The sequence below is a fragment of the Calidris pugnax genome, unplaced genomic scaffold, assembly GCF_001431845.1.
Source record: "Calidris pugnax isolate Ruff unplaced genomic scaffold, ASM143184v1 scaffold135, whole genome shotgun sequence".
Classification (NCBI taxonomy): Eukaryota; Metazoa; Chordata; class Aves; order Charadriiformes; family Scolopacidae; genus Calidris; species Calidris pugnax.
The window spans coordinates 1,043,718-1,063,516 of NW_015090961.1; the positions used below are offsets into that span (position 1 = coordinate 1,043,718).

Below are 19,799 nucleotides of genomic sequence, written 5' to 3' on the forward strand. Positions count from 1 at the left end.
AGGTAGCGCTGCCGGCGGAGCGGGGCCGGGCCGGGGCCGGTGGTGGAGCGGCGGGGCCATGGGGAAGGTGCAGCTCTTCGAGATCCGCCTGGGCGACAGCCGCGTCGTCTACAGCCCCGGCGAGCCGCTGGCCGGCACCGTCACCGTGCGCCTCTCGGGCTCGCTGCAGTACCGAGGTGAGCCCGCGGCCTGCCCGCCGCCTCCGGCGGGTGGGACGGGACGGTTCCCCTCCGCCCTTGGGCCCCCCGAGGGCGGTGCGGGTACCCCGGGGACCGTGGGGGTCCGTGGGGCTGGTGCCGGGGAGGGAGGGACGCGGGGAGGAGCCGGGTCCCGGTTCCAGGAACCGGTGCCCACCCAGGAACCGGTGGGGACCGGGTGGTTGGGGGCCTGCACCTCGCTTCTCCCCCTCCTGCCAGGATGGGAGCAACCTGCTGAATTATTTCCTCCGCAGCTTCCTCTTACTTTTTGCTCCCATCCCATAAAAATAACAACCAAAAAAACCCAACCCTAAATCCCCTCCCCCTCTACTGCCACCCCTAAAATAAAACCCAGCACCGGCTTGTTTCACAGGAGCCTGTGAAGCTGGTGTGTCCCCAGGGGGGTGGCACCGGGGGTGGCCGAGGAGCCTGACCCCCACGTCCAGCCTTTCCTACAGCCCTGTGGCCTCCCTGGGCTGCCGGCATCACCGTGGTGGTGGCCCCCGAACACTGGGCCCTGGGGCTCCTGGGTCTGATGGGTGCCAAAATGTGTATTTTTTTTATGGCAGGGCGCTGGGAGGAGACAGGCGATGGGGTGTCGGGCTGGTGGCTGCCCCAGCAGGAAGGGGTGCTCGCCCGTTCGCGAGGACAGTCCTCAGCGAGCAACCATTTCATAATGTCTGGAAGGAAATTGGATGTTTTGGGTTGTGGAAGTACCAGTTTGGGAGAGGCTGAGGGTGCAGGGAGAGGGTGCCCGCCCATGGCCGGCAGCGCTGGTCTCTGCCGTGTCCATGGTGCGGGAGATATTGGGGTACGTGGGTGGGTGTTCCTCCCAGTGAGACCCTGGCCATGCTGGTGGTTGGTGTGATCCGTCAGGGCAGAGGGATGGGGATGGACTCAAGGAACTCAAGCTGCTGGGTTCAGATCTTCCAACCTGGGAACTTGCTCCCCCACCCTGGAGAAGTCATTCGCGTTTACAAGTTAGTTTTGTGCTCAGTGCCGTGGAAATACAAACTGATGTGCTGTTTTCCCTGAGGTTGTCTTGCTTCTCCTTTGTGCATGCTTCTTGCTTTATAACAAATTATTGAGGTGGGGGGAAAAAAGACCAAAGAATGTAAAATGCAAAGCCTTGGAAACAGAAACATCACCATGGGTGATGGTGCCTGTGCTTGCCCATGTCTTGCTTTTGCGAGCACCTCTCCCAGTTGTCTGCAGCAGCTTTTTGGAAGCTTCCTCAGGAAAAAACATATCTAGGACAAGCACAGACTTGTAGCCTGTTTAACTCGTGTCAGAGCAAAACAGTTGCACATCCAGCGTTCATCTCTTTGGAGGGTACTCCCAGCCGTACTTCTTCCAGCAAAGGCATTCTTAATGAAGTGTGGCTGACTTCCACCCTTGGCCCACCCACTTCCATCCCTCTTCCTGAAAACAACTCCTGGGTGAGATGAGAGCGTTTGGCCTCAGAGGGGTTGGTTGTGCTGGCCCTCGCGTTGCCAGCTGGCTGGGACTGGCCACGGCTACACCTCGCTGTTGACTGTACAGCTCCCATCTTGGAGAAGACCTGCTGGGTTCTCCTCTGCTCCACATCTCCTTTGCTTCCTGGTGTGGTGTAACTGGTTGTGGTGGGGAAGGAGGAAGGTGTCTCTTTGTTCTGGACATTCTTTCTGCTTCCTTATTGCTCTGATTCGGAAACTTTGGGGTCGGGGGTAATTACTGGTCCTGCAACCTGGAGGGGTTTTGCTCTCTGGTGTTTGATGCTCATGCAGGGATTTTGGTAAGAAGCTGGGGCAGTTTCTGGCTCTCTAGGAGAACTGGTAGAAGCATTGAGCCAAAATCTGAGGTGGGCTGTGTGTGGCTGTTCCTTCTGCTTCCGTGCAGAGGTGACCTGAGCGGCTGGTTTTGGGCTGAGGACCCTGCAAATTGGCTTCACCAGCTGGGCTAGAAACTTTCCATAACTGGTGTTGGAACCTGCTCAAATAGGTCGTGTTAGGATGACACTGGTGGCTGCAGAGGATGAGGTGACTCTGCTGTGTGTCTCCCCTGCTGCCCTGTGTCTTATGGTCTCTGGTGTTTAAACCCTCCACGTTGGGGCCAGGGATCTCTCTGATGGGCTCCTTCCTTGTGGCTGAAGGAAGTGTTCCGTCCTCAGAGGAGAAGGCTTGTGTAGCTGCCAAAACATCCTTCATGATGTGACAGCAGGCAACTACTTACTGGAAAGAGGTCTGAAAGGGACTTGCCAGCCCTGTGGAGCTCCAGGGGCTCAGCAGAAGGGGAATTGGACAACCTTGGACATGCTGGGGTGTGGAGAGAGGTGGGTGGCATCAGCTTATCTTATACATTATATACACCTGCACTTTCTGTGACCAGTAATAAGACTAATAAGCAGGAGAAGACACAAAGTCCTTGCCCATTGCAGCACCGAGGCTTGGTGCTTTCCATTTCCTGAGCTGGACCAGTTCTGGCTGGGTGGCTTCTCTCTCTGTTGTGGTTTTGGAGATCACACGTGCAAACAAGCCTGTGGATGACTGCTTCACACGGTAACTCCTTTGATGGCTCTTGGAAATTGCACCTTCTGAAAAGTGGACAGTGCAAACAAACGCAGCTTGTTCTGCCTTGCTAAACGCGCCAGAAATCTTGGGTCATAGGAAAGCGTAACTGCAGACACACCTTTTGGGATCTTAAATGGTCCCACCTACGCTGTCTCCCGTGCCAGCCCTGCTGACAAGCACTCATGGCTGTTTGGCAGCACATCTTCTGCAGCTGACCCTGAGGCGGCGTCACGAATGACTACGGGTCTTTGGTGACCATCACAAATGACGCCTGGCCCTTGGTGACCCAGGCAGACCTTCTGGGGAGGCACATGTCTCCCCGGGGGCTGTGCCAAGCTGCAGGTCCTTTCCTGAAAGCTTCCGAGCCCTGGAGGGAGAGCGCTGATGGGAATGCCGAATTCCTAATCGTTGTGTGCCTGGCTCGCTGGGTAAATCATCAAACACGAGTGTACAAAGAGTAATTAATCTTAACAGGAAGCTGGCGCTGGGACAGCTGGAGGTGGAGGTAATTTGGGGGGAGGGAGGAGGGAAAGAAGTTGGTTGGGAGCAGGGCGGGCAGCCCCGGTCGCTGGCAGGAACGGGCTGGAACAAAAGCTGGTGCTGCCGGGGGATGCTGCAGCACTTCCCTCTCAACTCAGCGGCTTCCAGGGGCCGTGCGGATGATTTCGGTCCTGCTGCCTGCCATTGAGCGAGGCTTCTCGCAGGCAGGAGTGTAATGTTAAAATAACAGCCCTCTCTCCCGGGTCACTGAGAGTAAAGACGCTGCAAGTGCTTTCTGGGGCAGATTTCAGCACTTTGCTGTTCTCCACTCTGTTATTTAGCTGTCCAGGTTTATTATTCAGTGATGACTTGACTTTAAATTCGCTCCCTTGACCTACAAAGCTCCAGACACAAGAACCTACGTCTGTTCATGCTCTACAAGTACCCAGGTACATAATTCCCATTTCTGCAGAGCAGAAATCATAATTTTCTTCTCTAATCTTAAATGCAGTAAATATTCTCACTTCTCATATGGAGAACTGAGAAAGCTGGTGGTGAAGAAGGGGGTTGAAAAGCAGGTCATTTGAATCCCAAGTTGTATGTCCAAACTGAAACGTGACTTCTGTTTCCCTAGGAGGGCAATGGGAAGAAGTTTGGGTTTGGCTCACACGTAAGGTGGTTTGTGGGGGAAAGAGGTGACAGCGTGTTGGCCACGACCCTCTGCACGGCTTGACCTCTGAAACAGAGGAACTCATTGGTCCCAGACGTGGGCTGCTTAGGAAAGTGACGTTGAAAGGATGGATTCTGTCCCTGGTTGGCAGCCTGAGGTGGAAGCCTGTCTTCTGTAAAGGTGGATTTGACATTTCTGTGCTTGGCAGCGTGTGTCACCTGTAAGTCATCAGGGTGGGAGAGACCCCAGGGCTGGTCCCTGCTTTGGGGAGCACGGTGCCTGCAGGTCACCTGCAGACCCGGTGGGTTTGGCAGGCGGGAGCGGATCCAAAGCTGTCACTGTCCCCGGCGGTACCGGCAGTGCCTGGTGATGTCCTGGAGCCCTCTGGCATCTGCTGGTGGCAGTGGGTGCCAGGACGAGGTGGTGATGCTCAGGAATGTTCGTGTATCGCTCCGCACCATCGCCCCGGCCGGGCCGGATGGCTCCTGCTGCAGGGGAAGTGGATTAACTTTCTTTTCTCATTGTCTGGAGTGAGACAGCAGGGAGCTGTGTGGCCAAGTCTGTCTGAGGCCGTGGAACAAAAGAGGGATTTCTGCTCTCCTGGCTGGCTTGCTGCTGGAGCTGCGACTCCTCTGGAGTCAATAACTAATCACGAGATTGGTGTGTGTCTCATCGCTGCAGTGTGTGCCTCTCCCCGCTGCTCCCCCCCTGCCCGTGCAGTGCTTGTGCTCATCTAAAAAAACTCTTTGCCGCTTTTCCTTGGCGAGGAGACATGCTGTGGCCTCCCCGCTCTTGTTTAACAGAATGGGAGAACAAGTGGAGCGGAGTTCTGTCCGTCTGATTTCCTTCCAAGTGTGACAAACGGGGTGTGAGTGCTTATTCCTTCCCCGGAGCAGCCCGGAGCTGGCAGAGAGGCAGCTTATCTTTTCGGGGCTGGAGTCAAGTAGGCAGCAGGGAGGCTCCCTGGCTGGAAGGAAGGAAGGAATCTGTGGGTTTACATCCCTCTCTGGAGGTGGCTCCCCGTCCTCAGCATGGCCCCACAGGCAGGTTTGGGTGAGGGGGAGCTGCTGGGGAAGGTGGTGGCCCCTGTGCCAAGGGAGGTGTGGGTGCATGGATGGGCATGCTCCGCTCGTAGCGTGTTGAGGAATACCTGTTGCTGGAAGTCATCCTTGAGGAAGAAGCCTGTCTGTAGAAGCCACATAGCTACCACTTGACTTGGCAAAGTCTTGTGAGAGGCTCTCACAGCCAGGAAGAGTAGGATGGACACACAGACCATCCTCGGCTGGAGAAGGGTGTGCTTGGACTCTTCCAAGAGAAGAAGGGTGGTTGGGTTGTGCTATGAGGCTGCTGCAGACCCGACCTGTGCCAAAGTATAGAGAAAGGTGCTCTGCCAGGCATTGGGGCAAGTCTTTTCTCCTCCTCCTTGTGGCAGATGCTCCTGAGAGGGCCTGGCAAGCACACCAGGGGCTGGGTTTTGGTTTGGTGCCTCTTTTCTCAAGGGCTGATTGCCGAGATATCCAATGTACAGCCTTTAGGCTACTGTTGTGACCTCTGAAGCCTGAAAGGGATTGCTGTGGAAGTTAATTACCTCTTTGTGCTGCTCTTAAAAATCTGTCACTCTCCAAACCTCTGGTGTGGAAGAGCAAAGTGCTTAGGAGAGGACAAAATGAGCAGAGGACCACATTGCTGCCAGTCAGCGGATTTTTCTCTCGTGCAGAGTTGTGCCCGAGTCCCTGGGTCAGGCTTAGCATCTGAAACAGGAGGTGAAATGGCTTCAGACCACAAAGATGTGCAGGCTTCTGCCTCCTTGTGATGGCTTTCAAACAGCAACTCCACATCCCCCAGCTCTCTTTGGCCAATTAAAACTAGCTGATGAGGTGCCAGTGTCAAGTGTGAGCTGGGTGTTTTGCTGTGAGTAGAGGCTTTTCACCAGAAAATGCTGATCTGTGGCTGGGCACCGCTTTGTCCAGCCTCAGGTACTGCCTTCAGGAGAGTGGTCAGTGCCATGTGGTTACATCTGAACCACAGCAAACTCCTGCAGGTGTTTCAGGCCCCTGAGATACTGGATGATGGGGTGTCCTGAGGTAAGGATGGGCACTGCTTTTGGCCCCCTCAATAAGGTGAGGGTGGCGAACTGGTGCCAGTCTGGACTTATTCAGAGACCTAGTGTAAAAACACCCTGACCTTTGTGCACCTTTAATCCTTATTACCAAATATCCGCAGCAAAAAAAGCTGTTTCCGTGAAGCATGAATCATTTCTGGAGCACTAATGCTTATAACTTCCAGCCCTTTGTTCTTGCTGATGGGACCGTGCTCTCGGTCCATCTGGTTCCAGCAGCTCAGGGCAGAGTAATGATGCTGCAGCAGCTTGGTGTCCATCCATCCCTCCTGAACCCCAAATGCTCCCTGCAATAAGACTTGAATAAAACTGGCTGGGAAGGCAACATCTCCAGGGAGGATGTCTCAGGATGTGGGTATCATTTGGTGCCTTCTTGATGGGGAGCATCACCATGGGACTGAATGTCAGGTCCAGGGGTTTTACTCTCTGTCCTGAATGCTCCTGTTTCCATCTGCTTGGACCCCTACAGGTGTCCAGCCTGACCGTGAGGACTTACCAACTTGTAGTACTCCGAGCATAGTGGGGATTTGTTATGTATCTTGTGCTGTGATAATAATGAGAACACAAGTCGTTTTCCCAAACTGATGATCGTGCTATAAATAGAGAATCCAGCTGCTTGCACTGAATGGCATCAAAGGAAATCATAGGAGCAGCTCTTATGCAGAATGAAGTGGATTCTGGCTGCTTTCTGTGAAGACGCTGGGGCTGGGGGAGGGGGATTTCTTGACAGCCCAGACGTGTGAAAGTGATGCTCGAGAGCTCGCCGTGGTGTGTGAAACCTTCGGTGAGGAGCAGGCGAAGTGGCTGGGGTTTCCCACCGCGCCGCCCCACGCTGCGCCGTCCTGCTTCCCCTGCCCGCGCCCATACCTGGGCGAGATGAGGAGGCACTAAATGCAGGGTTGCTTTACTGCTTATAAACAGGGCTTTTCAGGAAAAGGAGCTTGAAACCTCCCCTGTTAGGAGGAGGTGAGCTGGCTCGGGGAGCTGCAGCAGCGCTAAATCACTTGGAGGTGTCTCAGCAAATTCTTGCTGCTGAGTTGCGAGTCGGGTGCCTGGAGCGGGAGGATGGGTGAGAGCCTTAGTGCAGAGCTACGCACGGTTGCTTGTCTTTTATATTCTTCTCTCCTGGTATGTGGGCTCCAACCCCTCATGCCAAAACTGTTGTTTCCAGGATGGCTGGGCCAGTCCTGAACTTGATGCTTTAGTCCTCCTCAGTGCCTTGGAGACAGAGGTTTGCTCAGGACACCTGGTTATGGCAATACGGTCTGTGCTGAACCCTTTCAGTCCCAGGTCTGTGTGGTCAGGGGTGTCCAGCCTTCTTTTCTGGCTGACAAGCTGCTGAGCTGACTTTCTGGGTGCTCCTCTCTGAGGACAGGGAGTGATTGCTGAGGAGTTCATACCCAGGAGCATCCCTGAAGCCCTGGGAGGTGATGAAGGAGCATCACCTCCTCTCCTGAAGGTCTGCATTGCATTTGCAGGACTGGCCGCTGCTGAGAAGACCAGGCCACCCATGTCAGGCCGTGTTTTGGGTTGTAGTGAGGATTGGCCAAAATGAGCATCAGGTACCAGGGCTTGTCTGATCCTTAACTCCTGGACAAGTGTATCTGAGAGCCTCCAAAGAAAATGAGCGTGACTCAGTCCCGCAGGAGAGTCTGACCCACAGGAGCCCTTGTGCTCCGGCATTACAGTAAGCCTGTTAAGCATGAATTTCCAGAACACTTTGAAGCCTTTATTTAGAAAGAGCCTGAAAAAGGGAGTAGGCTCTGGTGAATCAACCTCTTTGTGGAAAGCAGAGAAACCTGATCAGTCGGCTGTTTATCTGCCTGCAGTGGCTTTTGCACCCAGCACGGAGGGGTGATGCTCCCACGGCGGGGATGGAGGGGCTGTCTGGGGGGGAGAGCTCGTTAAACCTGGTCGGGGGTGTGGGAAGAACAGAGCAGGGCTGGCAGTGGTCGCAAACAGAGGTGTGTTCCCAGGACATCAGAGAGCTCAGCCTCTCTGGCTGCTCCTTGTGTCGGGAGAATCGCCAGCTCCTTCTGCCAGTGAGGTGGGAGGAGGTCCCTGGGTTCGCACTTGCTGGGAAAGGGTTTGTCAATGGGTTTAAAGGGGCAGTTTATTACAGCGTGGACCTGACTGGTTTTAAAGCACCCAGCAAATGCCTCCTGGGACCTGCAGGGCTGTGTGTTAGACTGCGGTGGGGTTCCTTGCCCAGTTCTTCCTTTTTTAGACAGCCAAGTCAAGTGTACGGGAATATCTTAACTGCTTTGGCCTAAAGTAGTGCTAAGTGCTGGGTGGAAACCTATTTCAGTTTGGGCAGGCTGTTAAAAAAGAGGTTCCACTCTTGTGTTTCAGCTGTGCTCAGCCCGAGGAAGGGTGGCTGTGGTCCCTGGCTGGATGAAGTGTTGAGAGCTGGTGTCCCTCAGCATTCCTGTGAGCCAGGGCGAGCTGCTGGCTCTGCTCCACTTGTCTGGCTGCACGTTGGGCATGGGGGCATGGGGGGCTTGCATTCCCCTCCCACGGGGCTCTTCTAGGGGCCAAACACTGAAGATTAAGAAGCTCTGACTGCTTATGTATGCACAGCCTTGTTCTGCTTTGAAGAGCACAGCTTGCTTATGCTGAGGTTGCCCAGGGCTCACAAAAGCAAGTTTAGGTTTCCCGGATCCCCTGAGAAAGATGTCAGTAAATTAGGACCAGGAGTAAATTAGGTTCAGGAGATCATGAGTAAATCTTGCCTGGACCTTACTGAGATCCTAAACACAAGGTGTTTCTGCACCGAGCTGGCAGCATCTGCTGCTCAGAGGAGCCAGTGCTGGCAGGCAGGGCTGGGGTACCCGCTCTGAGCCCAGGAGCTGGGCTGTGCTGAGCTCTGTGCAGGAGGGAGGATGAGGAGGAGAGAGCACAGCTGGTGGCAGAGGTCGTGTTCTTTGCTGGCATCTCCTGGGTAAGAAGCTGGGCCGCTCTTGGCCAGCGTGAGACTTGCTGCAAGCCCTGCCTGGAGCCTGTTCTCGTCATGGTAAAAGTGCAGCCTGCTCTCCTGTGGACGGAGCAAAAGAAAGCACAGCTCTAGAAGGAGGGCAGGCACACTCTGTCCAGAGAAGTGGAAAGAAAAGATGTTTCTTGAGACTGAAAGTTGGCTTCATACACCAGAGCGGCTGAGGATCCAGATGAAAGGCTGCCGCTATCTCCTCCAGCCTTCTGCTCCTCTGCAGCCTCTTTGCACTTCCCCTCCGCTGCTCGGGGAGATGGGTATTAGGAGAGGAGGCAGTGAGTGCTGGCAGTGCAGCTGAGGTGGGCGGCTGGCATGGAGATTTCCATAGTGAGCTGTGAGATCTGCCTCTCCCTGCCAAATCCTTGGTTTCCCTCAGTGCCTCCCGTACCGCTGTCTGATCTGGCTGTTCCCAGTGCTCAGGGGCCTCTGCATCTGCCATCCTGGCCTGGGAGGAAGGGGCTGGTCCCTCAGGATGCTGTGGTGGTGCTCGGTCGATCTCCTTGCAGGAGGACCCGGGGGCTGGCATCACCAACCCCTGCCCTGTGCATTGCATGGAGTGGTTCTGCTGGGTCATGTTGCCTGTGTAGGATGGGGCAAGAGTTTGGGCTCCTAAAACTGGTCCAAGGTACAACTTTTCACCCGGGGGCTGGCATCACCAACCCCTGCCCTGTGCATTGCATGGAGTGGTTCTGCTGGGTCATGTTGCCTGTGTAGGATGGGGCAAGAGTTTGGGCTCCTAAAACTGGTCCAAGGTACAACTTTTCTCCTTCCCCGCATCCTCCGTAGCCACCATGGAGGGGCCCAGCCTGGGCTGTTGCTGCAGATAGCCCGTGGGTGTGTTGGTTGGCAGCCTGGCTCCAGTTTCTCCAGTGGGGAGGCCGGGGTAGGTGACACGACAAGGGGACCAATGGTTGTGGGGCTCTACACCCCTGCCAGACCCCAGGCACCAACCCGGCTGTTAGGGTGCAACCACCTCTGTCCTTGTGGGCTCTCAAGGCAGAGTCACCCCATTCCTCCCCACCTCTCTTCCCAGGTGGTTGGGACCTGCATCACCCTGAAGCTTCAACACAAAACAACTTGTCCTTTTTTTTGCAAGAGCCGGTTTTGGAGAAGGGAAGTGCTCGGGGAGCCCTTTCTGGAGCAGCGAGGGGGCTGTGGCGGCAGCAGCGTGGCAGGGATCGGGGTGAAGGGCTGGATGGGGTACAAGCCCACGGCTCGGGCCATTGCCTGCGGATGCTGCGGCGTTTGGTGCCTGTTGCTAAGGAGCTGCGGTTGCCTTTGGCAGCAGCGCTGGCAAATCCAATGCACAAACTTTGTGGCACGTGGCTGTCCCCCTCCTGCAGCCCCGGTGGCCTTGTTCGCTGGTGAGTTTTCCACCCGCAGCCCGGTGTGTGCAGAGAGAGGCTTGTTAAATGTGCTCAACCCGGGATTTCGTTCCAGATGTTTGAGATGACCCCCTTCCTCCGAGGGCAGCCGGCGTGCTGATAAAATGTGGTGATGCTATAAATAAACCTGTCAGCTCTGCCAGGGAGGAAAAGCCTTCGGTTTGAACAGGTTCTACACAGGAGCCCGAGAGTTTGCTTTCTTCCCTTGGGATGTGTGTTGACCCCTGGTTTTGGGGAGGAGCTGGAAAATGCAGGTTTCCCTGTTGCTCTCAACCTGATGGAAGAAAGAGCTCGCAGAGGGGAGAGGATTGACCTGCCTGGGAGAGGATTTGGAGAAGATTTGCTGCTGGGCTTTTCTCCAGGCACGGGCCTGCCAGGTCTCCCTTTGGAGACTTCTGCATTTGCTAGGGAGAGGGCATCCTCCATGTGTCTGTACTGCCTGCACAGACGTGTCCCTTCTCGTGCTAGGATGGACTCTGGCTAAAATAACTCACGTGGAGCCAAAATAATGGCTCTGGGTCGCTTTGCCCGTGTAGCAGAGCTGACACTCCCCCGTTGTTGTGGAGTTTTTGGGAGCTGGCCCAGCTTTCCTGCAGTGTGGGACTGCCTTGGTTGGGTCTAGGCTTCCCGCAGGTTGTGTGGGAGACCCAGCTGGGTCCTCCTGCCTTAGCCTGACGGGAGGCAAATACAGCCCTGTTGCTGCAGCCAGGGAGAATGGGCACTTCTTGGCCATTAGGGTGGGTTTTTCTGAGTTTGGGCTGGCTCTGCTGTCTTGGAAGTCAGCTCACTGAAAGGTCAGGGCCAGGAAGGGAGGGACTGTCCCTTCCACTGCTGTGATTTGGCTGGTTCAGCCCCTTGCAGGGCACAGAGGGCAAGTGCCAGCCTGGGGGAGGAACGGCTGAGCAGCAGGTCTGGCTTCTGGAGACCAACGTGGCTAAAGCTTGTGCCGCTATGGAGGGGGCTGACAAGCCCTGAGCCCCAGCTGGGCTTGTGCCGTGGCAGGAGCATTGCCCACGGGGACAAGGACGGGTCAAAGTGGCAACAACTCAGTGTTTTGCTTGGAGCCTGTTCACAGTCTTGGAGGAGAGAGCTGTGTTGGCTGTGACTCGTGCGATGGGCTGGCAGGGTGTGGGAGGTGGGATGTCCCCCTGGGTCATGGGGAGCAGCAGTCAGTCCTCGGTGTCCTGGAGGCCACTGGTGGAGTGGGAGATGCTGCTCAATGTGTGTCAGGAGATGGGATGTCCCCCTGGGTCACGGGGAGCAGCAGTCAGTCCTTGGTGTCCTGGAGGCCACTGGTGGTGTAGGAGATGCTTCTTGATGTGTCTCAGCTCCAGACAAGTGACTTCCCGAGGCCCGGCTACGGGCTTGGGTTTGAGTTGAGATGGAAAGTGTGAACTACTTTTTTAGACAACTCCTTCCACATCAGAGGCCAAACCCCCTTCCTGCCCCTGTGCTGGGCTCTTGGGAAGGAAGAAGATAAAAACCTCCCCAGACAATGGTTAACCCTGTGCCAAACCAGCCGCTGCCTCCAGCGCTCGGTGTAAGCTCTGCTCTTGCCTCGCTGGTGTGTGAAATGCCCAAGACTATTTGTGTCTCAAGAACTGACAGGATAGACCCAGAAGGATGGGGACAGCTGAGAATTAATTAGGAGCTGTTGGTTTAATTAGCAGTGTCTCGGTATATTGGTGCGTGAGGGCTGGGCGCCGGGGGAGCAGTGTGTCTTGTGAGCTTCCAGCATTCCTGCTTGGAGGACGTGAGCCCTTTGTGTCTGGGGTTGTGCTGCTGCCTTTCTGTGTAAAGGCCATCAGTAGAAAAGCCTCATCCTCCTCATCTTTGAGGTCTCACCTTTCTTGGTGTCCACTTTTCATGGAGCTTTTCTAGGAATTATCCACTCTCTACAAGCTGGTTGATAATAACTTGCCCTGTCTGCAGGCCTTGCTGACTCCTGGGCTTTCCATCCTTCCAGCACCAGGTCCTTCTTGTTGGGAGAGCGGGTAACCCCCCCCAAACCCATCATCTTCACCCAGATCCAGGGCAGGGGCTTTACAGGGCCAGAAAATCTCAGGGCATACCAAAAATTGTGCTTTTTGTCTCTAGAACCCAGAGGTTTCACTCCTGCTGGAGTGCTGCGTGTGGAGGTGGCCTCCTGATGCCACCACAACAGCCCATCGATCTGTCAAGGGCAGGTCCCCACTGCCATCGGTTGGGGAGAGGTTGGGGCTCGGGGTGATCCATCACCCCCTTCTCCCAGGGCTGTTTCTGGCTCTTGTGGCTTGTGGGGCTGGCGGGGAGGTGGCTCGTTCCCAGCCCACAGGAGGCTCTCAGTCCCTGCAGCTCTGTGAATACAGATGTCAACTCGAGGGAATGTCATTAAAAGGTGGTGATAGCTGCCTGCCACGGTCTCATGGAGAAGAATGAGGAAAGGGGGCTCTGGTTTCCGTGAAATGAAGATTTATCTGATGCAGACTTGCTCATCTCCCACAGAACTTTCTCCCCCATTCTCTGGATCCATGTGGGCACAAGTTTTCCGAAGGGTACCCTCTGATCCCATTATGAATGGGTGTCCTGGTCCCTTCTGCTGCGTGCGGTCAGTGCAGACACCTGGGGTGGCTTTGCCATCCATCTCCTCCCACGCTCGTAGGGCCGGGCACCCCCTTCCCTGCAGCAGGGATGGCTCCATCCTCCGTGTCTGACAGACACAGCCAAGCCCCTGTGCTGCCTCAGGTTGGCTTCAGCTGGCAAAAACCCAGGGCTGGTTGTAAGTGCTGGGTCAGAGCTCAGTCTGCAGCTCGTCTCTGCAGGGCAAGGAGAATGACGGGACAGTCCATTTGTCCTGCGTTGGCCACTGCCAGATGTCACAGCTGCCACCCCTGACTGTTGTAGCTTTTTGTTGTTTCCCCTCCGCACCCCGGAAAACCCAAACCAACCAACCTGTTGGCATCTCCTTCCCCCACCGCAGCCTGTTGCTCATATTGGCCCAGACATGGACCTGTTGGAGCTGGGCCAGAGGAGGCCTCAGAGATGCTGGGAGGGCTGGAGCCCCTCTGCTGGGAGGACAGGCTGAGAGAGTTGGGGGGTTCAGCCTGGAGAAGAGAGGGTTTCAGGGAGACCTTAGAGCCCCTTCCAGTCCCTCAAGGGGCTCCAGGAGAGATGGGGAGGGACTCTGGATCAGGGAGGGGAGCCATAGGACGAGGGGGAAGGGTTTGACACTGAAAGAGGGGAGATGGAGCTGAGATGTGGGGAAGAACTTCTTTGGTGTGAGGGTGGTGAGAGCCTGGCCCAGGTTGCCCAGAGAAGCTGTGGCTGGAGGGGTTCAAGGCCAGGTTGGAGGGGGCTTGGAGCAACCTGGTGTGGTGGGAGGTGTCCCTGCCCAGGGCAGGGGGTTTGGAACTCAGTGATAAGGTCCCTTCCAACCCAAACTATTCTGATTCTCTGATTCTGTCCCTGTTGCAGTGGGTGTGTGACATAGGTGGGACTGGAAGCTGGAGGGGTCACTTGGGACTGGGGCTGGCCCTGCTGCTCAGTGCAGGGTGGCTGCTGGCTCTCTGCTTGCCCAGCCATGACTGAATTTTGGAAGTAGGGGTGTGCACATACAACCTGCTGCTGGCAGGGCAGGGGGTTACGTGTCCTCTGCTTTCCTCTTGCCCGAGCTGCAACGCCAGCTCCGAGGAGGAGGACACCTCACTGGGTCACCAGAAAAAGTAATTTGAAGTCTACTGCTCTCCTTAAATCACCTTGGAAGAAGGCAGACGTGCCCAGCTCCTGGCATCTCTATTTTTACTTCGTGCAGAGATGGATAGGGCTGAGCTGTCTCCTTTTATTTCCAGCGTTTGGCGCGTGCTGTAGCGCATTGCTAAAGATGTGTCTGGCTGGATGCAGAGCTTCCCTCGGTCCCCGGGGGACTGCAGAGGTGAAGGGCTCTTGTCTTCTCCGTGGCTTTGTAATTCAGCTCTTCTCTGCCTGCTGCTCTTTGCCTTCCACTTCCCTTACGATTTTTGGACTGGTTTTTTTTCCTGTGTTTATTCAGAACAAGCTGGGTAAACAGGGAGCAGGAGCGTGGTAACTGGGGCCACTGGTAGCACTGGATTCCAGAAGCATTTTTAATGAGTTTCTAATAACTGGAACTGGCCTGTTGTGATGTAGAAAATGTTCTTCTTTGCTCTATCTGCAGCTTGGCACCCAGATTTCCTTGGAAAGGCTCAGACTGTGCATTTTGCTTCCCAACAGCCAGGCTGACAAGCTTTGCACCTCAGGTGGCTCCAGTTGCACAGCCCTGATGGTGCCAGTTTGCCAGACCTGTCCCACGAATGCTGATTTAAGCTTGTGGCTGCCCCCAGTGCCACATACCTGAGTCATGCCTGTCACCTGCCCCCTGTCCTTCCTCCTGCCTGTGGGCAAGTCCCCAGTATCTTCCTCTGCCCATGGGATGCTCCTGGAGAGGCTGATTTCATGGTTGGCTGCTCCAAAACCTGATTAAGAACAAAATGAATGGTTTGACCTGTTGAACAAGTCACCTCTGAAACCTCCTGGATCCTCCCAAGCAGCTGCCCAGGCTGTGGGGATGAAGTAGGGGGGCTCTCTGGCTCTTCTGGACCTGCTGCCCCCAGCATCACCCACCCTGTGAGGGCCTGGGGATCTGCTGGTTCCTCCAGGACCCTGGGGGGTGAGCTGGGACACGCCATCCCCATATCCAACCACAGCCCTGCTCCCAGCCATGGGGCAATGCATCTGCTTGGGGCTGGCTGTCCCGTTTCTCCCCTACTGACACGGGGGGTGCTCGTGTTTCTGGAGGAGGTTTGGAGAAGATGCTCCATAAAAACATCCTCTGCTGCTTGAACTGCCCCGAGCCTTGTCCTTGCCCCACGTCTGGTGACTCGGTGTGCCTGGTGACAGTGTGCTGGCAGCTGGGGAGAACGTGGAGGATGAGGGAGGGAGTTTCTCCACTGCTGTGGAATTGCCTTCAAGCTTTTTGGCTTGAAATGTTGCTTTCTGCCTCCTTCAGTTGCACTTGCACTCCTGGAAGGGCAGCCCCAGATTATGTGGGGGTCAGGAATGTGGTTGGAGAGGGACATCCTCAGTGGGGATGCAGGGCTGGGATGCCCATGAGCCCCGGAGCTCCGCGTCCAGGAGCCACCTCTCCTCTGTAGGCAGGCTGTGGCCACACCAGTCTGGGATGTCGGTGGTTAATTGGGAAGCCTTGGAGCTGACAGCTCCTGTGCCTGTGATTGAAAACTCATTAGCAAGTCTGATAGGTACAGTCTGACTTCAGCTCTAATGGTGGGTTAGAGGGGGGTCCACCATTACAGCAGGGACCCCCAGCCGAGGGCTTGCTCTGAGTGTCAGGCTGCCAACCCGCTGCCTTTGGTTGCCGAGTCTCTTGTCTCTTGTAGGAAGGGAGATGGGCCATAGCGTGTATGTGCCTGAGGATGCCCACCCACCCGCCTCCCAGGAACAGGAGTGTCTCAGCACCGCAATGCAGCAAGCGGGCTTGAATTCCAGACCATCATCCCCTTATCTGGGTGTTGCAACAGATGGTGGTGATCTATAAACTTCTGTGGCGAAGGGAGGCTGAGGGGGAGCCTGTTCAGGGGCTGTTGCTCCTGAAGGATGTGAATGTTCTTCAGTTCTTGGTTGAGCTTTTCTTGCTCGCATCTCCTGTGTGAAAACGTGGGAGTGGAGCATTTCAGCCTGGGCTTGATTTGACTCTTGCCATCTGAGTTATCTGGGCTAACTCGGAGCAGGGCAGGCTCATCATGAGCCCAGAGACCTGGTGGTATGACACAGAATCATGGAATTGTCAAGGTTGGAAGGGACCGTTAAGATCATGGAGTCCAACCATCAGGTCCAAGGTGGGAGCAAGAGAGCTGGTGCCGACACCTGGGTGCGCAGGATGCCACCCTGCTAAAACTGCTCCCTGCTCCTTCTGATGCTGAAACCTCTACGTGGTTTGGAGTGGATGGATCGGAGGTGGTCAGCTGGGGGTGCGCGGGGGGGTTCAGTGTCGTGGTTGGCTTGGGGAGAGGACCTCAGCTCAGACCAGGTGTGCTGTGGTGGGGGCAGCTCCCATCGCAGGCCACGCTCTCCTGCTCATCCCCTGCCTCGGAAGCGCCGACACACGTCGCAGACACAAACGAGCGGGTCAGTGTGTCAGCAGCGCTGCTGTATTGATGTTTGCTTAATGAGAGTTGGCATCTGGAGCTGCTTATCCCTTGCCCTTGAGTATGAAACAGCACTGGGGTGGGCCTCAGTGTTCCAAGTCATCGTCAGGCTGAACTGCAGCAGATCTGGTGGGGAGAGGCCATTCTTCGTGGTGGGGTTTGTAGACTTTAAACCCTGAGGAGCCCGTTCCACCTGCGTGGGTGTAGGTAGGGGGGCTGGGGTAAGAACTCTGCATTCCCCCTGCAGACGGGGCTGGGTTTGGGTTTCTTTCCACCCTGTCTTGAGTCAGCCTGGAGGCCGTGGTCCCACTGGCCAGGCAGATGCTCTGGAAAGTTGTTTGAGGTCAGTGCAAGCAGCATCACTTGCTGATTGTGTTTGGGTAGGGGGGCAGAGATGTGGAGATCAGTATGGACCAGGGAGGGGGAGAGCTCTTAAGCCAATGCAAATTGGGTGAAACAGGAAAAGATTCTGGTAGCTCCTGCCACCTTCCAGCCAGCAGAACTATTCACCTGACAAACTCGGCAAGGGAGTTCTGTGGGATCCATTAAAGCTGTTGCAAAACCTGGTGAGAAGCAAGATGTTAAGGCTGGGACAACCCTGAAGGCCCAGTTTGTGCTGTGGCAGGTCTGCCTGCATCCTCCCGTGTGGGGGTAGCACCACAGATCACCTCCTGCCGTGCAACAAGGCTGGTCTGTCACGTTTGTCCGTCTCTGTGGTCCAAGTGTCGACATCGGGGCTCGATTTCAACCTGGTGTGAATTGGCCAAGACTAACTGAAAATGTCTTGTGGGTAAATCTTCTGAAAGCCACGTAGCCCTTCTGAAAACCACTTTCCCCATTGACACTTGTCCTGCATCAGGACCTCCCATCACCCTGATAACCACGTTGCTTCTCAGCAGCCAGACACCACTTCAAGTGAGCGGGTTCCTCCTCCTGTTAGAGACACAGGACTCACAGCAAAGTCACATCTGAGATACCATCTGACCTTCCCAAAGCAAGGAGAGTCATTTGAGCCATGTTTGTGCTTTGCCTTGGGAAAGTCACCCCGGGAACTTGAAGAGGTTGGGCTTGTTCATGCTGCACTGGATGCTCCAGCTTGGGCAGGGCTGTACACCTTGTTCAACTGGGTGATGGGCTGGTGCTGAACACGTCTCTCCTCCCAGGGTTGGTGGGATCCCCAATTCCTTGTGGGGTGGGAAGCAGCAGAGCCCTCTGCCCCTCATCCCTGTCCAGACAAGGACACCTGAGCATCACTGCCACAAAGGTCTGTGCCGTCAGCCTGAGTGCAGGGGCTGATGCATTTCTTGGGAGGGGATATTGCTTCACTTGAGAGAAATCTAGAGAGGGTTTCCCTCTCAGGGAGCTGAAATCACTGCTGCTAAGGGCTTTTACAGTCTGAGGCGGCCAGCATGAGGACTTCAGTGGTGGTAACAGCCAGGAATAGCGCTGGGGAAGCAGAGAGTGTGCAACAGTACAGAGAGTAAGGGGAAAAGATGCTTCTGAGGTGAAAGTGTGTGTGACTTGATTCCTCTGCTCCATTTTTCTACCCTGTGTGTGTTTTCATGAGGCACGGTTCCCGTACAGAGAACTCTCCACATACAGTATTTGAAGCGAGTCTGGACCTGAGGTTTCACCTTCCCCCAGTGCTTACGTGTGTGCTTTCCCTCAACAGCCATCAAGGTGAGCTGCCTCGGATCCTGCGGGGTGTCTAACAAGATCAATGACACGGCGTGGACCGTGGAGGAGCAGTACTTCAACAGCACATTGTCTCTGGCAGACAAAGGTAAGGTCCACAAGGACATGGTGGAGGCCTGTGGCCGCGCTGTTTCTTGCTGGGAGAGAGATGGGTGATTCTGAGATGGCCAACAGGAATGTATCCCCAGGGCTTCAGCATCTTCTCGGTGTGAAATACCCCTGCCTTGGGGCATTTCAGAGGCTGCCTTGGCCTGTGCACAGGGGATGGGAGCCAAGTTTAGAGACTCCAAGAGCTTAGAAGGAGCTGTGCAGAGAGGCCTCCTGAGTAGCTGCAGAACTTGGCAGCCACACCACAAACAGCGCCTGCGTATCCTCTGGCCCTGATCGACCTCGAACGGGGCTGCCAGCGGCGACGGCTCCGCTGTTTCAAGACCCTGTGTGTTCACCCTGCTCCGTTTCCTCTGTGTGTTCTCTCTGGCGGTCGCAAAACACTGATCAAAGCTGGTCAATTGAAGGCAGCTGCGGGCCAGGAGGAGTTTGCACCCACAGGGATGTGGAGGTGTCACTTGTCCCCCGAGAGGAACAGCCCGGGACGGTTACCAGCACACACCCCCAGCCAGCCCAGATGCCCAGAGATAGCGACAGGGTTGTATTATCCTGGGGGGTAAAGCGACACCAGCAGCCTCTGGGGAATCTGGGCTCGGATGAATGCTGTCTTTCTGCTCTTAAATAGGTCAGCCTCGCCACAAATAATTCATGCTGCGCCCTGGCTCCTGTTGAAATCAAGACGTGCCAGTGTTCACCTGCTGAAGGCGGTGGCTGTAGCGGGAGCTGTAGCGGGAGCTGGAACGTGGCAAAAGCCCAGGCTGGTGGGAGCTCAGCTCCCCGGTGCTGTTTTATCTAATAACAGGAAACTGGTAAAACTGAAGTGGCAGTTTCTGCTTGCTCAGCTATTATTTTTTTTTTCAAGCAGAGCTTTTAGCATCGAGGGGAGACTGACCTCATCCTCGCAGCAACGGGAGAGAGCGCTGCTTGCTCTCAGGTCCTGGAGAAGGGAGACAGCTGGCTGGCTTGCCCCTTGGCTTGGCTCGTAGCCCGGGGGCTGCAGTTGGAGGTAAACTGCCTGGGAGGGCAGTGAGAAACGTTCCTGCCTGATTTTGGATGCGGTGCTGAGCGTGGCCAGAGAGCCCAGCTGGGAATGTCAGGGCAGCAAAGTCCCAGAGGCTTTATAAGGTGCTGCATTTATTGAGCTTAGATGGGTTGGGAGCTGGAGGCTGCAAACGTTGGTGGGTTTCTGCAGAGGTCTAAACCTGCAACTGCACTGACAAAAGGCACCTTCCGACTTTTGTTTCTCATATTTAATGATTCAAGGGAGAGCTGTGATATTGTGGTTGGTTCTGTCCTGGTAAAGCCGAGCAAAAGCCAGCCAAGGGGTAGGAGGGGGAAGAGGTGGGTGTGCTGTCTGTTGGGTTTGTGGCCCCTGGGAGGTTTTGATAGCCACTTTGGTGGTTGGCTCTTGCAAGGTTGCCCTTGGGAGCCATCCTCTTGACAACTAGG

General features: G+C 55.5%; 1 protein-coding gene across 2 annotated transcripts in view; it reads left to right on the forward strand.

Annotated features, from left to right (window-relative positions):
* Window positions 1–20: 20 nt before the first annotated feature.
* ARRDC1 (arrestin domain containing 1) overlaps window positions 21–19,799 on the forward strand; it is a 38,941-nt gene continuing 19,162 nt past the window's right edge. For both annotated transcript variants that reach the window (XM_014952407.1, XM_014952406.1), the window contains exons 1-2: window positions 21–176; window positions 18,220–18,330. In XM_014952407.1, the coding sequence (XP_014807893.1) occupies window positions 59–176; window positions 18,220–18,330 (229 nt within the window). In that variant the 5' untranslated portion in view covers window positions 21–58. The remainder of the gene's footprint in view (window positions 177–18,219; window positions 18,331–19,799) is intronic.